The sequence below is a fragment of the Stegastes partitus genome, unplaced genomic scaffold (genome assembly GCF_000690725.1).
Source record: "Stegastes partitus isolate 25-593 unplaced genomic scaffold, Stegastes_partitus-1.0.2 Scaffold321, whole genome shotgun sequence".
NCBI lineage: Eukaryota > Metazoa > Chordata > Actinopteri > Pomacentridae > Stegastes > Stegastes partitus.
This window is the reverse complement of record NW_007578052.1, coordinates 361,627-379,966: the sequence shown is the minus strand read 5'-3', so window position 1 is coordinate 379,966 and position 18,340 is coordinate 361,627. Positions and strand designations below refer to the sequence as shown.

The 18,340-nt window shown below is 42.4% G+C and overlaps 1 protein-coding gene across 1 annotated transcript; it reads right to left on the bottom strand.

Annotated features, from left to right (window-relative positions):
• Positions 1-2,533: 2,533 nt before the first annotated feature.
• On the bottom strand, positions 2,534-16,518 carry clcf1 (cardiotrophin-like cytokine factor 1). The gene is made up of 3 exons (XM_008283646.1): positions 16,282-16,518; positions 7,707-7,861; positions 2,534-6,431 (listed from the first exon to the last, which is right to left on the bottom strand). The coding sequence occupies exons 1-3, from the start codon at positions 16,298-16,300 to the stop codon at positions 5,145-5,147; spliced, it is 1,461 nt and encodes a 486-aa protein (XP_008281868.1). The 5' UTR covers positions 16,301-16,518; the 3' UTR covers positions 2,534-5,144.
• Positions 16,519-18,340: the final 1,822 nt, after the last annotated feature.

Here is an 18,340-nt window from a genome sequence, read left to right as displayed (position 1 = left end):
GAAAAACCAGTCTGAGCGACAAATTACTGTGTTTACCAGACGCCAGTCAGTAGTAATTGCATCAGTAATTATTTCATCTTTTGTCATGATGATTGTGAGGTAGACAGTAAAAATATGGTGTTCTTCTTAGAAGGTAATCTCCCAGAAAGCGTGCTCTTATTTGAACGAACAAAGACAGCACCTTGTCGGCCTCGAGAGGTTTGGTTGGGTTTGATCTGTTTTGTTTCACTGCAGCCTTGTTTCTTTGCCACAAACACACATCAACAGACGTGATTTACTCAAATCAATGAGAAACAAAGTCAATCTGACCTCTTCCTGTGGTGCACGCAATAAAGATAGCTTGTTATTTGTGCTGTATTAATGAGATGTTTGGACTTTATTTGCAGTTTTATGTATCAAGAGAAACATTTCCTCAGATTTATATGAATGATCCAACCTGAGGAAAGTCTTAAATGCGTTTCAACTTCAGGTCAGTCCAGTGGGGGATCAGGACTTTTAAGACACAATTCTTAAACTTTTTAAAAATTAATTTTAGGGTAATGCACTAGAAGGGAAATGCTTTGAAAATGAGGCCCTAGCTATATTATATACCCATCAGGTTTGAGATTAAACAACCTACCCAATATTTTGTAGGTCCTCTCGTGCTTCGAAAATAGTCTTGAACTGTCGGGGGATGGACATGGGTGTCCTGTAGGTATTAGGATGTTGGCAGCGGATCCTTTGAGTCTTGTGGGTTTTGAAGTGGGGCCTCCATTCATTGGTTCTGGTTACTCTGTGGAGTTTGGAGGCCACGTCAACACATTCAGCTCTTTGTCATGTTCCTCAACCTGTTCCTGAGCATTTTCTACAATGTGACGCGGCACATCGTCCTTCGGAGGAAAGATGCTGTCATCAGGGTTGCCATGGAGATCCCAACAGAGCATTGCACTTAATGATATTCACTTCATCTGTCAGAGGTTGTATTTTGTTGCTGACTGGTGTATATTGAGAGCACAGAGCAAAGCAGAACCTCCTGCTGCCTTGCATATTGAATCATCTGACCTCAAAGAGCAGATAAGGGAGGGAGGAAAATCTGGTGTTTTGTTTTAGCAGTTAAAGGTGGAGTGTAGAGAAGTAGAAGGATCAAAGGAGCCAGGAAAAAGAAGAGAAGAGCTCTTCAAATAAAAGTTCTTCGACATGATGGCCTCCGCTGCATTACATCACAGCCTGTCAATCAGGCCTGTCTGAGAGCGTTTTTCTGTCAGCAGCTGCCTGATAGTAACAAGCCCATAATGTCAATGCCCTGTCACTCAGTATCTGTTCTTATCGAAGGACTTGCCAGCTGAGTCATACTTACAGGGCTCGGCTATCCTGTTACGTATTAGTTACAGCAATTTGTCTCTGCTTCGCTGACAGAGAGAGACAGGCAGAAAGAGAACGAGGGAGACAACACTGAGTGATGGCTGTTAGATAGCTATGCATGACAGGCCTCATTCCAGCGAAGTTCTGACACATAGAGATAATGATTCACACACGTGCTGCGATTGCAAGCCCACACAGGGGCAAACAATACTCACACACACTGATAAACGCACACACATATCGGCCCGACAAAGCTGCCTTTGTTGAGCACTGGCAGCCCCTCAGTTACTGCTTACTGAATGAGGAAAAAAACACACAACACCTCCTGTGTATGTGTATACATACGTGTGATGTTTGTGTCACTGTTAACCCTTTCCAGGATTTAGTCAGAGTCATGAGTGTGCCGACGCAGTCCCTGCTCTGCTAATTCTAGTTTTGAGGCTCATGTGTGCTTGTTTGTCAGCACCCTTGTCCTCATTTGTGTGTTTGTGTTATGTGTGTCGGGGTGGGAGTGTGCAGTTATGTGCAGGTGTGTAGCTCCGAGGTGATGCTCAGGAGATTCTCATTGATCCTTTAATATCTGGCCCGAGGGGAGGAGGGGGAGCCAGAGAGCTGCAGAACACGTGGGAAAAAACTGTAGTCGAGAGCAATAAAGCCAAACAAGGTAGAGAGAGAAAAGATAACAGGTGAGGAAGCGATAAAAGAACACAAGGGACACGCAAAAAAAAAACGATAAGAGGCGGCATTGAAATGCAGACACAACAAGAGACCAGGCCTGTTGGTGGGATTACGAGGGATTGTGTTTGTACCTGCTCATGTAAATCCCTCACTGCCACGGGTCAGAGGGGCGTTTTTTGGCGGAAGAGGAGCTTCGTGAGATAGTGTGATGAGAAAGAAAAGCAAAGTGGGAGGTGGGAAGCGCGACATGAAAGGAAAAAGATCGTAAATTTTCGCCAGGACAGACAAATAAAAACTCTCTCATACCCCGCCTCTCTCGTTCCATTTTTTTTTGCCACGAATGTGAGCCGGCCTTTGTTTTTCAGGAAACGCCCCGACCCCAAACTCCTCTCCCCTTGTGCCAATCACCCGAAACCATCCCTATAAAACTAAAACCATTGCAAACAAAAAAATCCCATATGCATTTCTTTATTCTCCCCTCCCACTGAACTCCCAAATGACCAATAACACCACGCTCTGTACAAAAGCTAGTATTTATTCTCTCTTGAGTTACAGTACAGTATTTTCACACTGGAGAAAAAAATAAATAAACATCTTGTTCAATAAATAGTATAGATATGATCCATAACCTTTAGCCATGTCATCTAAGGCACATTGCAAACACATAACAATAGATTTATTCTGAAATCTGTTAACTTGCCAGGGGTGGAATCTCAATATGTTGAATTTCCATGTTTAGGAATGTGAAGTTACAAAAAAGGACCAGTTCAACATTTTGGCACTGAAATTGGGAAAACTGAGCATTTCCTTAACTTGTTTCACGTTGTTGTCGCTATGTTCTTCATCATCATGTTGACCAATTAAAACTCACTTCATTGTTTTTTTGAGGAGGCACACATTAGTGAGGTGTATCAGCAGAATCTACGCTCATGGCAGCTGTAGCTATGATGCACAACCTTAACACAGAAGCATGAGTGAACAATGAGAGCAGGGAGAAACCGCAAGCTGGCACTGTCCAGAGGTTTAAAAACATCTGCTCACAGCTCACATATTGTGTCTTGTTAAATGTAAAAAATAAAATTAGTGGTTTTAGCGGAATACTATTTCTTAACAACAAAACTTTTAACTGCACAAATGTCAAGCAACATTGCAACATTTTAAAGGGGTTATTAGCTTGATTAATCCTGGAGTCTGCACTGGTTGACGTGACGGCCCACAGTGTGTTGCTCTGACACTTTAGGTTTCATTTGGCTTTAAGAAATTCGATACGCATTACAAATAGAGCTTTACAGGTGTTGCTGGGTGGATTTTGCCACCTTTCATTGTATATGCCACCCTTAGGGTCCATGTTTAATAAATATAAGATTCCTTTTCTTTGTTTTGCCGAAAATATACGAATATATATGCCTATAAAAATAAAAAGTCTCAACATAGCACTTGCTAGAAGATATAAAAACTTGGATGGATTTAAAATTTCTCAGTCTTGATAAAAATAAGATTGTTATGTTTGGTCAGTCAGACCTTTGCAATGACCCTGGTGGTGCCACTCTTGGCCCTTTGGCTTCATACCACTGATTATTTTTGTAAGAAAACTTTGGTGTGATCTTTCAACTTTTACCCAGGGTCTATCTCTATCCCAAGAACTTTGAAAAAGCTATTTATGTCTTCATTCAGTTAGAAAACTACAATTCCTTGTATGTGGGCGTACATCAGTTAACATCTGCAGCTGGTACAAAACATATATGATCATCTTTTGACAGACCGAACATCACATAGTGCCAGTATGAACTTCCCTCCACTGGATACTTGTCTGTTTAAGGAATTATTTTAAGGTGTAATTGTTTGTTTTTGTGTAGAGCACTGAGGTCGACCAACCAGAAGCTCCTGGATGAGATATTCAGGTCTTTACTGTTGCTGCTCATCTCGAGAACAATTTACCGTTTTGTGTAAAAACTGTTAAAAACTTTAAAACCCACCTCTTCTCATTGGCATTTGACTCAAGTAGAGTTTAACAACTTAATCTCTTAATTTGTAGTTTTTTCTTATTATCTGAATGTCTTCTTTTATTCACATTGACCTTTTAGCCATTGAGTTGTATTGTGTTTTATGGCTTGCTGTTTTAATTGTACAGCTTTTTGGTTCAACTCTTGTTCTTTTTAAATATGCTTTTTAAATAAATTTGACTTTGAACTTTGACCTTTACCCTGTATCCACCCTTTATGCTAAGCTAAGCTAACCAACTGCTGGCTCTGTCTTCTTCACATTTACTGTACAAACGTGAGAGTGGTGTCAGCACATTTCCCAAAATGCTGAAACTATTTCTTTGTACACGACTGTGCTTTTTTTTTTTTTTTTTGAAGTGAATGGTATGTTAAGGCACAAGTTACCACAATAAGTGTATGCGTTTGACCACTCTGTCTGGACAGTATGTGTAGCACTGTTGTAGGGTTACTGTAACTGACCAGTCGACTTGGGATTACTCAGCAGTACCCCTCTGCTGGTCATTTCCAGTGCTCATCCCCTGACTCATGCCTCCTCTCAGCTTCCTCTCTTTTTTCTGCGTCTTTCCCTCCCTCCCTCCTCTGTGCCCTCATCCTCCCTCCGGCCATTTTTCCTCGCCCTTTTGTCTTTTGCCCATTCAGAAATTTTCCCTTCTTCCTTCAGAGAAAATGAATGTTTGCTGATTCACGGATCTAGGGGTCGCTGAATCAGTTTTCCCTCAATGGCTGCACTGTCTGTGTCGCTGCCTGTCACTCAGTCTGCCCCCGCCTGGATGTGTGAGTCCAACCACCTACAGTGGTATTTCTGTTGATCTATGAGCCGTGAAGTCCGGTAACTCAGCCCAGTCTGAGCGAGTCTCGCTCAATGAGCTGCTATGTGCATTAGGCGGGTGACAGTGCTGGTAATGTGTTGGCTTTGTGTGTCTTATATTCCATTAGCACTTCTGGTGACCTGCCAAATTGTCCTTCATTCACTTATTCCAGTACGGTATGAATGAATGTGTTAAGCATGAGTGTGTTTATGTGCTTTTGTCTGTTCGATTTCCACCCAGATTTTGTGCAAACAATAGATTTCCGATATACTGCACTTCTGTGTGTCTCAGTGTCCAGTCCTGTCCAAATGTCTCAGCCTCGGAGTCTCTTCTTCAGGCGGTTAAAGTCCTTCGCTGACCGCCACAGCCAGCTCTGCAGTTCTCGCAGTATCCAGAAACCCTCCACCTTCCTGGCGAAATCGTTCATTGCCGGCCGCACGGACAAGAGCGAAGACGAGGAGGTGGAAGGGGAGGAGAAGAGCGGACTCAAGGGAGGCGAGAGAAGGGAAGTGCCCCTTCGTAAAGACAGGGGGACGGGCTGGGGGAGGAGGGTGTGCTCCTCACCTGCTCCAAACTGGTACAGGAGGGAGAGGGTGGACAGAGGAGGTGGGAGGGTGGGGGAGAGGAGGGAGCGAGGAGGCCTGCGCTGCTGGTGATGGACAGTGAAAGAAGAGGAGGTGGCGTCCATTTGCTTCTCCTCCTCCAGCATAAAGCCCCTGAGCTTCTCTGCGATAAATCCATCTTCTTCTCTGAGTGTGTCTGCGTGATGTGAGTTTAGGTTGTAGCTGTACTGGTTGTTGCTGCTGGTTTGTTGTTGATGGAGGCGGGAGATGTCTGTGTCCAGGTACGACACCTCAAACCTGGGTCCCTCCCGCCGCTCCTTCTCCTCTCCGTTTTCACTGATGCTCAACAAACGTCTTCTGCTCCCCCAAGTCTCCACCAATCCCTCTTCATCCATCCCTACTGTCTCTTTTTCAGGTTCCTCCCTCCTCTCTCTTCTCCCTCTTTCTCCCTTCCCCTTCTCCCTCAATCCACCATTCCTTCCTCCAGCTGCAGCTGCCTCTGCTCTCCTCCCCTCTTTCCCTCTCCTTTTATCCATCAGATCCACACTGACACCATCTTCCCTCTCGCCTCTGACCACCTTCGTGCCACTTCTCCTCTGGTTGTTACGGTGACCTGACTCCGTCCTGGTTCCGGCTCTGGATCTGTACAGACTCTGGCTCATGAGCGGAGCTGGTCGGTTGCCTCCCGTCCCCCGCTGCAGCTCTCCAGCGTTAGTTCGCATGTTTGCAGACTGAGGAGGAAGTGCGTAACCGAGGGTGGTCATCAGTGCAGATATGGAGCCCAGCAGTCCATCCAGACCAGTGCAAAAGTGCAGCAGGGAGGTTTTGAGGGAAGGGCAGAGGGTGGAGCTGGCCAACTCCCTGACAGCCGCCAGCAGGACAGAGTAGGCTTTCTGGTTCTGGGCGAGCCGGGCCTGGTTCTCCAGACCGTGCCACAGCTCCAGTCGGGTGGCAGCACTCGGCAAAGTCAGAGCAGTGCTGTTGGGCCGTGGAGGGGAGAAGTCTTTCTCATTGAATGGAGGGCCTAGATAGGTCAGCTGGAGGAGGTAAAAAAAAAAAAAGACAGAAAAGAAAAGAAAAGAAGAAGAAGAAAGCAGGAGAAGGTTTAATTTAAAATGATTGTTTGGGTTTTTACAACTTGGGTCCCTTTTGGGGGACCATCATTCATTATGACATTATGACAAAACAAGCGGAAATCCATGATCAGGTGGGTTGTAAATGAGTCGACAGTTTATTTAAACTATCTGAACCACTTTATTTGAAACTAAACGTGAGAGCTTCTGTCATATCTCTAAAAAAAAAAACCCTAAATACGCAGGAAAACTGGGCACAGAAGCAGAAGCACACACACTAGTATGAGGTTGAACAGGGAAAGCAACCTGTAAACTGTGCTGAGGGACGTTGACTCTGCAGTTTGGCTTCTTTTCTCTTCCAAATTAGTTTCAAAATAGTTTGACTAACCGGAGGGTTTGAATAAAACCTGTCTGATCTGAATTAACCGCTCCTGTTTCTTGTCTTGACAGATTCACATTCCCAGATCTCAGCAAATAGCACAGTGAGTAAGAGAACGCATTGGAAAGATGGCCAAAACAATAAAAGTGAAGCCTACATTAGTCAAGCACAATAAAAATGGTCGTGCCCCTTAAAAATTAATTACAGGAACAAGAAATTCTTGATTGACGATTAACAAAACTGCAAGGTTAACAGCAGGGTAGTGGAATTAGTAAAACGAAGATGTGGAGAGATTTTCTCATTTTACTCTCTGCACGATATGTGAAGTATTTCTCACAATGTCTAAATATATTTTAAAGCTTGCAACAACAGATTTATTAGGCCCCTGGGTGCAAAGAAGCTGCATGCGCTGATGTGTTCAACTTATTAGCAAACACTCACCACTTTTTATTCAATCCAACAGTGATAAATCAACATTTTCAATAATTTTGTGTTGCATTTTTGACCACATGGCAAATACAAGTGCAACATTTACAAGCCTTTGAGCATTGTTTTGGTCTCTAGCAACCCCTGAGAGTAATGCTGCTAAATGCTAAAAAGTATTGATTATAGCCACTTTGAATTGATACCTTTCTATCTGTGTATTTAATTGTGTTTAAGTTCCTTCAGAAGTGAACTACTTTCCACAAAGTGTTCATGTTTATTTTGTGTTTGACCAAAAAGGCATTGAGATTTGTGGAAAACTGCTGCAATAAAAAACATTTGGACACAGACTGTGTTTCGATGATGGTTTTGATAAAATCATTAAGAGACTGCAGAATGAAACAGTTAAATCAAAACAGAATCACAAAACTACTCACGTATACGTCTTTGATTTCCTTGAGCTGATACTCCAGGTATTTGGTCAGCTCATACGTACTTTCTATCGAACTCCTCTCACTGGCCAAGTTGTGGGAAGGATCCACGGCCATCGCCATGGCAACAGCCAATAGCAGGACAAGATGGTGTTGATGGACTGCAGAGAAATTAAAAAATACAAGACTCTGATTACAACCCACACAGACACTGCGAGATGTTTCTTTAATGACACTGACATCTTGGGTGTCCAAGAGTTAATTAACGCACTCTGCAGAGGTATTTGTAGTAATAACAATGAGAAGAAATTTATTTCAGCCTCATTACTGTCTTGGACGTTTTGTGATTATTTGACTTGGATGTTGAGTTTTTTAATGAATTTGATGATTGAGAGCTCAACAGACAAAAATCACCTCCAGCAACAGTTTCCGAGCTTTGCTCCAGTCGCTGCACCGTCACAATGTTTATAGGAATTTTTTACAATTTTCTGGTTTATTTCTTTGTCTCTATGGCGATGGCCTCGGCTGTTTACATATTGCCAGGTCAGAGTCATCTGACACTGCCAATAAAGCTTTTTCCGTTTCCAATCTAATTTTAGAGGTTTCTGGCTGTCGGAGGTTTACTCTGGCTTCAAATAAAACCTCGCTTAATAGCTTCAGACAGTCAGACAAATGGATCCTATGTTCAATGCACCAGTCTGTCAGGCAAACAGCCACTCAAACACACACACACACACCTACACACACACACACACACACACACACACAAACGGTCATTCCTGACTAACCCAAAAAACAAAGACATGTGGCTTTCTTTACAATCACAAACATTAATGTGTTTGTATCAGCTGTATGTTTGCTGTGGACTTCTTGTTTAGGTTTTAGAGTGTTTGTGTAGGTGTTTTACGTTACTGTGTGAGTGTTTGTGAGAATGTTTGTAGCCGTAATTATATATGTGGATTAAATTCACATTGCTGTGAGTGTATACAGTGATTCTGTGTGTGTGTGTGTGTGTGTGTGTGTGTGTGTGTGTGTGTGTGTGAAAGAGAGAGGAGTGTGGCTGTAGCACTGAAAACCTTTTAGTACCCCTGTCTCTGGTTTCAAACAGAGAAAATTGGAGCTGAAAGGTGGTTTTCAACATTAAGGAACTTCATGTACGTCCTCGTCTCTTTGTCCCATGCTTGCTCTCTCTGGACGCTTTCATTTTCACACTTTCTTCCTTTACTCGCCGTCTCTCTCTCTCTCTCTCTCTCTCTCTCTCTCTCTGCACTTCCTCGGCGAAGCACATTAATTTTGTCGCCTCTGCTCTCCGTCATCCTTTTCCATCCTCTCTCTCATCCTCCTGACACACAGACGGTTGGCTGTGATTCATGCTTGTAATTATGGGCGAAACATGCTGCTGTTCAACAGGTGTGAAATGCACGTTGCACAATGCGTACGACCAAGTCGGCCTTTCTCTCGGCTCAGACACACCTCGGCCGCCCTGTTGCTTCAGCCCCTTTGCCCTCTCATATTAGTCATGCGTTGCGTTCCTTTCTCTCTCATCATACCTTTCACCTACGCGCTTTTCCACATTTTCTTATCTCCTGTCTGCCTCAGGTCAAAATAACAGCAGCCGATTAACCCTGATTAGCTCTCCCTCCTTTCTTTCAGTCTGTCTTTCATCTTTCAGGACGGGCCCCACGGGATGAATAAAGGGACTTTAAGTGAATCACTGAAACACCTTGAAGAAGCATTTTCCTCTGACTCAGCCTTTTACATTTGTCCTATTGGAATGCATTACCACACAGGGTTGTGTTTCCAATGAAATCAATGTGCTCTGTGCTATTCAGTACTCAAAAATATTGCTTTATGAATATGTCAGAGGGAAATATGGGATGAGAAATTAAGAAATATATTTATCGTTTGCCATCTGTGGCTCATTGTGAACTAATCAGCAAAGTATTTTTGTCAATAAACTATTTAACTATGTTACAAATTGCAATACTGATATGCTTAGCCCCTTTGAAAACATTAATTAATCAAATGTCTTGATCTTTAGTGACAGATTGAATGACAGCTTGGGAAAGTGGCAGTTTCTAATTAAATCAGGATTAGAAATATTTGTCACAGAAGTGACACGGACCAAGTCTGAGCAAACAGCTCCCTCACTGCTTGGTAAAAAAGAAAAAAGAAAAAGCGTCTCTGTCATTGCCGGTAACTCTTCCACTACCTGTTGATCCCAAATTGTCGGCTACATCAAAGCATCCTCCAAGACTATTTACTACATCAATGTCAGGGCGCCTCCCACACACACACACACACACATGCACTCACACACACCTACACACACACCTACACACACACACACCTCATAATCAGTCAACCAGGACAACCCCCGTCAGCCAGGCGTCCTCCGTTCTCCTCAACCGCAAAAGCCTCATCACCTGTCAGAGGCAATATGCATCTTTCAGAAGCAGCCGAACATTTGGAGCTCATCAAGCCGCTGGCTCCTCCCACTGAACATCCTCCATTAGCATCAAAACACCCTGAAATCAACAAGACATCGTTGATTCTCGGAGTAAACAGCCCTGAAGGGAAAGGACACACAGTGTGTAGAAAGGGTCGCATTCAGAAGGAATAAACAGGTACCAAAAAAAGAAAACAGCCTGTGATGAAAAAGAGAAAAATCTTCTTGGCAAAAATCAACCCAAACTGCTCCAAACTGTTTCCTTTTGTCTGCAGCCACATGCTTGGAGATGATTGCCAGACGTGAAAGGCTCTTGTTGTTTTGATTGAGAACTGACATGTCTAAAAGCAGCCTCTGCTGTGTCTAAAAACAACCACTCTTTTGTACGAGTAAACTGAGATAACTCAAACCGAGAGCCATGTTGTTGTTATATAATATTAGGTTGAGTAACTACACTACAGTCGGCATATAGCCTGACTTCAAGGCGAGCCCCGCAGGCTTGGGGCTGCGTCTGTGTACCTGGCAGTGGAAGCACACTCCGCAGGGCAGGGTTGAAACCAGAACATTCTCCGTGGGAGGATTGCATTACAGCAACACAGGGGTTCCCTGCAACGGCCGACCATGACCTGCCTCTGTGCACTAGTGTGTGTGACTCCACACACACGTACCTATTAGAGTTACACGTATGCACACACCAGAGAGCAGCTTTATTCACAACAGATCGTATTTTTTATCTTCTTCGGTTTGTTCGCCGGTGTAAAGTCAGATGTGGCACTCTGGAGCCAAGTCTGGCTGCCATCTGCAAAACAGAGCTGAACATGAGGTTCTGGCAGCAGAGCTCCTGAGCTCCAAATAGGTCAGAATTAAACACCGCCGCAGGGTCAGGGTTCAGAGTTGAATTTTGGGGCACAAGACTGTGTACAGGGGCAAAAAAGATCCTTGTAACACGTTTGACATTTTACACTCCAGACAGTGTTTTGGTAAACCAGTGACCCAGTGTTTGTGGGTGTTGTACTGCTTCTATCCAAGAGGACTAGTATTTCATCTTTCCCAACATGCACCAACATTTGAGGTTTTAAACAAGCACTTAAACAGAATTTGGTATTGTGGGAAAACCATGTGCAAGTAAATCTCTCCAGTCTGGTCCAGGAAAAACTCGCTCCGGTGCCAAAAAAGGTTGCCCTGCATCACTCTAACCACTTGAAAGAGGTCTTAAACAGAGAGGAAACATAAGTACACAGAAGATGTTGTAAATCAGGCCTAAATTGATGATGTTTATCATTCCTTGCGTGACATTGATTAGGAGTTTTAGACTTAGCTCAGACTTTTATTGAGCACGCATTGTGAGACTTTGACAAGATTTAACCTCAAATGAGCCCGAGCCGTGTTTTCCAGAGCCGAAACGCCACGCTGCACCCTCTTCACACTTCACTTGTATCTATTCACAACACTACTCTGCAACACCAGAGGTCAATATCAGGCAACATTAGGCACCGAAGTAACTGATGCATCCAGTCGCATTTCATGCCGCAGTCTTTATATGTCATGTAGCCGGTGACAGATTTAAATCCTCAGAAGTTCAGTTTGATCCTAATTTAATCTGAAGTCTGTGAAATGTTTTTAATGTATTTTTGTCGACCCAGACCTAATGAAAGAAATCTTTTTAACTTTTTTTTGATAAAGCGTTCATATGCCAGGCCTGCATCTTATTATTCAGAATGAGCAGCAGAGTTGGCAAAACTATTAACATCAGCCTCCAAGTTGTAACTCTAAGACAGAGATAGCTGAAATTTTAGACAGCTGAAATGAACTGCAGAAGTGTCAACAGAACATTTGGGAGAAATTATTGAGATACAACTCTTTCACTGGTGGTTACATCTAAATAAATTCAGATTTTCAACAAAAAATGTTAATTATTTTTTGGAATACGTTTTTTTTTTGGTTTTGTCAACACGCCCGTACAAACATCCAACATCGCAAAAGTAGCAAATTTCGGTTAATTATAGTGAATAAAAGTCACTCAAAAGTCAGAACAGTGTCTGTTCCTGCCCACATTGTGTGAATGCAGCATAAACTCGAGGTTCCCTGTGCTTTCAGTTACATCTCTTAATCTTCTTCAACTGATAGTTGTCAGAAGTTCTGTACTGACACTTTATCCCAGATATCGTATGTGTTCACTGAACTCCACATGCTGCAGCCACTACATGAAAAAAGCTTCACATGCTTTTCGCAGAACGTGCACCCGTCCTCTGCCTCGTCTTACATATTTGTTGTCATCCAGAGACAGAGCTGGAGGCTGACTGTGGCTCTGTTGACAGAAAAAAAAAAATCCCATCGGAGCCAAACTCAAAGGAGCTGTTTGTTTCCTGCATAGTTTTTTGTAATTACTCAGCTGCACTGTACCTGGTGGCAATTTTGCCTTCTGTCATAACGCTTACCTCACACGTAAACACACGGGTGGATGCCGGCGGCAAAGACGTGCATCAGCAGACTGATGACAGGGTTCGAGACAAACACGAAGTGGACAGAGACACACACTGAGGGGGGACCGACAATATCTGGGGTCGGGGTCAGTGTTGTGTGTCTGTGTACAGTTAAAGGCCAGATTTATGTGCAGTCTGTACTCAATCAAGTGTGCATTCCTACACTAACTCAACACACACACACATATGCATCCACAGTGTGCGCTGCGATTGTAGATCCATGCGTGCACAGGCGTTACACTGAGCAAATGCATATAAACAAACTATTGTGTACTCAAGCGCACACACATTACGCGCGCAAACACACACACTTTTCCCATCTCGTCTCCCATGAGCTTCCTTCCTCTGGAGTTTGTTCATACTGGATTTCACATTGATCCTCTTGGCACTGGACACGCTCTGGGGTTGCCAAACAACATCAATGACCCAAAAACAAAGGCAAAAGAAAACACACATTTAAAAAAGTCCAATAAAAATTATGTTTATGCCCAGAAACCCTCTGTGTGACCATTTCTCGCTAGTCGTAAACTCAACATCCGTTCTCGCCTTATTGTCTGTCTCCCTCTTCACCTTATAAGCCAATCTATCCTTGCCTCTCTCTCCCTTTTTTTTTAAATCTGCGGATTCCAGTCTCTTTATGCTTTATCACCATGTTTGGTTTCAATTTCTTTGTCGCTTCATCTGTCCCAGTCTCTCCCTAAATCTCCCTGAAACATCAAACTTCCATTTTAAAGTCTCCTTCCTCTTTATCCCTAATTACCTTTCCCTTCTCTTCCTTTCGCTAATTGGCTCCACTCGTTCCCTCCATCGACATCTTTCATTCCCTCCTTCCCCCTTTTCAGACCGTCAGTTTTTAATTTACCTCTAAAGCTCCTCACCACCACCAACAACCCAGCTACTCCCCATCCTGACCTCGTGGTTTTCACTTAAAAAAACAAATGAAAAAAAAAAAAGAATCTGCTGCTGATTTCAGATTCCCTGCTGTGGCACTGCATGAAGAGCAAACAGGAAGGCAGTAACTGAGTAGTTTACTTAAACACAGTACTGATAATTGAAAGGATTTATCAATTACGAGTTTATCAACAAAAAACTAATCTGCAGCAAAAGTGCAGAATAATCTTTGCTTCTCAGTTTATTCGAATTTAGTGTTTTTCTTTGAGAATAAACAGAATGTATTTGAGTTTTCGACAAAAAAAATGGGGACTTAAAGACATTATTGGGGCTTCAGAAAATCAATTAACAGAATACTACAGGTAGACTTGTTGATAATGGAAACATTTGGTAGCTGCAGCCCTATTCTAACTTTTTTTTTTTTTTTAATATATAAAAAAATTTAAAATGCTTGTTTGAATTTGTTTAAATGTTTTATTTGATTTCCACTTCCTGCTTTAATCCTCCAGTTACTCTTACAGTCAATTCTTAATTTATAAATTGAGTGATTGTTCTAATATATTGTCTTTTAATGACTAAAGTCACACTCGTGTATTACAGTGAACTAGCTTGTGTGTTGTCATTACAGTTTTGTCTATCATATTGTGTGTATGTAAGCTGTTTGACTTTTGTTTTTTGACACTAACACAGGTGGCCAGAGTGATTTCACAAATACACGTAACTTTATAGTGAATTCACATGCAAATATTGTACTTTTCGCCACACTATATATTTAAAGATTCACTACTTACTCTAGTTGAAGCTTTCATTAATGAAAAATTTGTATTTGGAACATATATGATGCATTGTTATGTTGTTTATACACAAATCAACCAAAAAAAACCCTCTGTTAGTTTAGTGAAATTTTGAATGGAGGAGTTCTCCTTTAAAAATATGAACCTTGATCTGAGGGTGAGGAAAGATATTTTGGAGTCTTGAAGGATAGAGACAGAGGGAGAGAGGAGGAGGAGGAGGAGGAGGAAGAGGAAAAGAAGCTGGTGGAGGGGAGAGAGAGAGAGAGAGGGGAGCCGGTGAGGGAGAGTTTTCTGAAGCGAGGGGCCATGTTAATTTGGGAAAAATGTAAACAGCATGTGTAACTGTTCAAAGCGTGACCGACTCATTTTATATCAGTCCCCCCTTCGCTCTCCTCTCTCTTTCCCTCTGGGTGCTGCTAACTTCTGTCAATCTGCACTGCATTAACCCCTCTACCGCCAGTTCCCCTCGTCTCTCTTTCTCTATTTACTTTTATCTGGCTCTTCCTCCCTTCGCTCTCCAGCCCCCCCCTCCTCCTGCACATCCTCTTGACATCCCTATATATATACCGTGAAGAATTGAGGATGGCGCTGAGCGAATCAAAAGATGTGAAAGGTTCACTTTATCCTCTCTTTTCCACATCCCCTGCTTTCTCCTTTCTTTTGTTTCCTCCTCAGCGGTCCAACACACACTAAAGCTTTTATCTGAAACACACCGACACTAATTCAAGCCTCCCAGCAATATCAGGCTTTGTGTGCAACAGCAAATAAAGGAGGTGGACTTTTATTTTCATTCAAATCAAATCATTGTGGAGAAAAACATATCTGTGCATCTACCTGGGGAGATGAATACTGTGTGTCAAAGGTAACATCTGAGTGTATTTATGAGAGGGAGCAGCAGTTTGTTCTGCACGCACATCTCTATTTATTGTCTGAAGTTACACTAAATTTTTGCTGATGGGCTTCATCGTGATGTCGACCACCTAGATGGGACGAGGGCGAGGAAGGGTGGCAGGAGCAGAGGAGGAAGACAAGAAAAAGAGAAGCTGCTCGGGGCATCTTTTCATCACCCGGCCATCCTTCAGTGCCGCCTTTCCCTCCTTCTTTCACCTCCTTTTCCTTCCTTTCATAGACACGAAGCAGCAGCCGCACCAGTCGTCCCAGGAGGAAACTGTGTGTGTGTGTGTGTGTGCGTCCTCTCACACCCTGACTAACGTGAATCATGTACTTTCTCATATCGGTGACAGCTAACTAGACAGGGGCTTTAGCTGCCTCTGACCCCTTCAACCTCTGTCATTTTTTTTCTTACTGTGAACAAACCCCCCTCCACACACCCCATCCCCACCATCTCTCTCTGTCACACACTTTTTTTTCAGTCTTAGTCTCTCTTTGCGCTCTGCTCTGAACACATATAAATCTGAAGAACTACTCTAAAAGCACATTTACATCTGTGCTGATCCAGCTTATTTGCTTTATTCATATTTTTTTTTTGCAATAGTTTCTGTCTTTAAGATTTTTTATAAGCCTTAAAGTTTTAAATAATGAGCCATCAAACTCAAAGTACTACTTTTCTAAAGTAAAAAAAAAGTGATTTAAAGCCACATTTCAGCTAATTTTGTATGTTCAAAAACAAACAAAAAAAAAAAAAAAAAAAAAAGATTTTTTTTGTAGGGCTAAAAAAAAACTGAATTGGATTATTTGCTTTAAGATGCAAATATAAACCCAATGAAACCACATATAAAACTGAATATACTTGATGAAATTAAAAATACACACACACCAATGTTCTGCAGCATCTCTGCATTTCCCCCACAACTTTCAATATTTATCAGCTCGTATTTGCATCATAAATATATACTGACAGAAAAGACAGATAATACTCTCTGAATTAATTGGTATTGTGCACAGAAAAAGCAGGTTATATTTGTTTTTTAAAACTTCTCAAAGTACTGGATTCTTGATCTTACCTCCGCCAAATCTTCTCATTTTCTCCAAATCCTTTTATTCCGTCCAGTGCGCTCACAGAAGTTCATCCACAGGCGGATTTAAGAGCAGAAATAAACCGAGAACTTTTTCTAGATCAGGTCGCTCTCTCTTGTTTTTATGAAGAAAAAAAAAACTGAATTCAATGTGCTCTCCTGAACTCTTGGAGATGGTGTTTCGCTCCTGCGCTGATTAAATGAAAGATGCGGGACGGGATGGAGCTGAAATATTGACGCTGCGCTGACTTGGTGGTCCGTGTGACAGACTGAATGACGGCGGAGGCTTTTTGTACCTCCTCCTCCTCCTCTTTTTCTACCAATTTCTCCCCTTTCCTCCCCCTTTCTTTCTTCCTTCCTCCCCTCCTTCCTTCACCATCCCCGGCTCTTTCCCTTCTTCTTCTTCTTCTTTCGTTATCCTCCTCCTCGGTGCTGGTGATTCACCGGGTTTGACGCATCGCAGCTCGACTTGACAGACTCATGAACCACGAGACTTGTCACAACTCATCTCCGTCTCTCTTCCCCTCGTCATCCTCATCGACGCAAACTGGCTGCGGCCGTTTGATCTTTAATCTTCTTGCCTTTAATAAGGTGAGAGTCCGACTGGATCGGTTCACTGCAGGCCAAGAGGAGCCGCAAGGCAAACCTCAAATCGACCAGGAAACAAGGAATTACATGTTCTCTACCTTTTTCTCTGTATGTGTGTGTATCAGACCAACTTTCTGAGAAAACACTACCTTTTTTTTTTTTTTTTTTTTGCCGCTGACGTTTTCACTTTTCATCCATACATGATTACGCACGACTTTGTTCTCTAAATAAAAAAAATCAACTAGGTTAAGAGCACTTTTCTCTTCTTTACGCACAAAGAAATCTAAAAAAATATATATACACATGTAAATTCAAATTATTAATATTGACACAAAAAATCCAACTTATATATCACGTAAAATGAAACTGATTCAAACAGTGAGGTAGGATTTCATTACAGATACCAAAGTTGCGACACTCTCCCTGTGAACTCTTTCCAATGTTTTTCTATCTGTTTCTTTAGACAGGCATAAGGTGAAGACAAGTGTTTGCCTGCACCACGGCATTTCTTTCTTCCGCCTTCATTCCTCAGGTTTTAGTTTTTATTGACAGTGAGATTACGCTGATCTTCTTCTCTCACCTCTATCTGTCACTCAGCACACCTGCGGCTCCGTGGCGCGCCCGCTTGTGCGCATGTACGAGAGGTTTCAAGGCCAAAGCATCGTTGCTCATCCTCTATTTGTCCTGGATCCAAGTTATATGTGCAAAAAACAGAACTGGGCCTCTTGGTAAAATCCTTCCATAATCGCTCAAATATCCCAAATCCTTTAGGCCGACCGGTTTATATGGTTGAATAAAGTGGCTTGGTTATGCGGACTGACAGTGTATCCTCAAGGCTGGATTAAACTGGGGGCCCAGGACTGCAGGGGCCCCACAAAAGACCCACGGTTACTGTATTTCAACTGGATGTAACAGAAAATATGTTCGCTAAAGCGTTTCACCTGGCATGATAAAGGCCTTTAATTGCTGCTGATCCAAGGCCTATGAAACCCCGTCTTGAATAAGTTTATACTTTTTCAGTTTTGTGTTTATGTTGCATTTTTAAAAAAATATTTGTTTAATCAAATTACTAAACAAATTGTGCACATTTACCCCCGTGGCTCCCTAGCTGGTTAATCTCAGCATTACTTTTAATTGATCCAGGGCCTTCCTCCTCATAATAAATCTGCTCTGTTTTATAAAATTTTAAAATCTAAATAACAACGTGGAGTGGGATTAATGATGTAACATCCACATTAAACTCTCCTTTGTCAACGATTAGAGACATGCTTGCTCCTATTTGTTGCACTCTGTGTTTAAGAATGCTTTTTAGAACAGTTTTGACATTAGTAATAAAAGTACACCTTACCAGTTTCAATGGCTGTGTTGTGCGCCACCCAGTGGTCATCGATGATCACTGCACTCCGCGTTGCTCCGCGCAGACTCAGTAAAAACCCTCCGTTTTTAAACAGGACTTGCT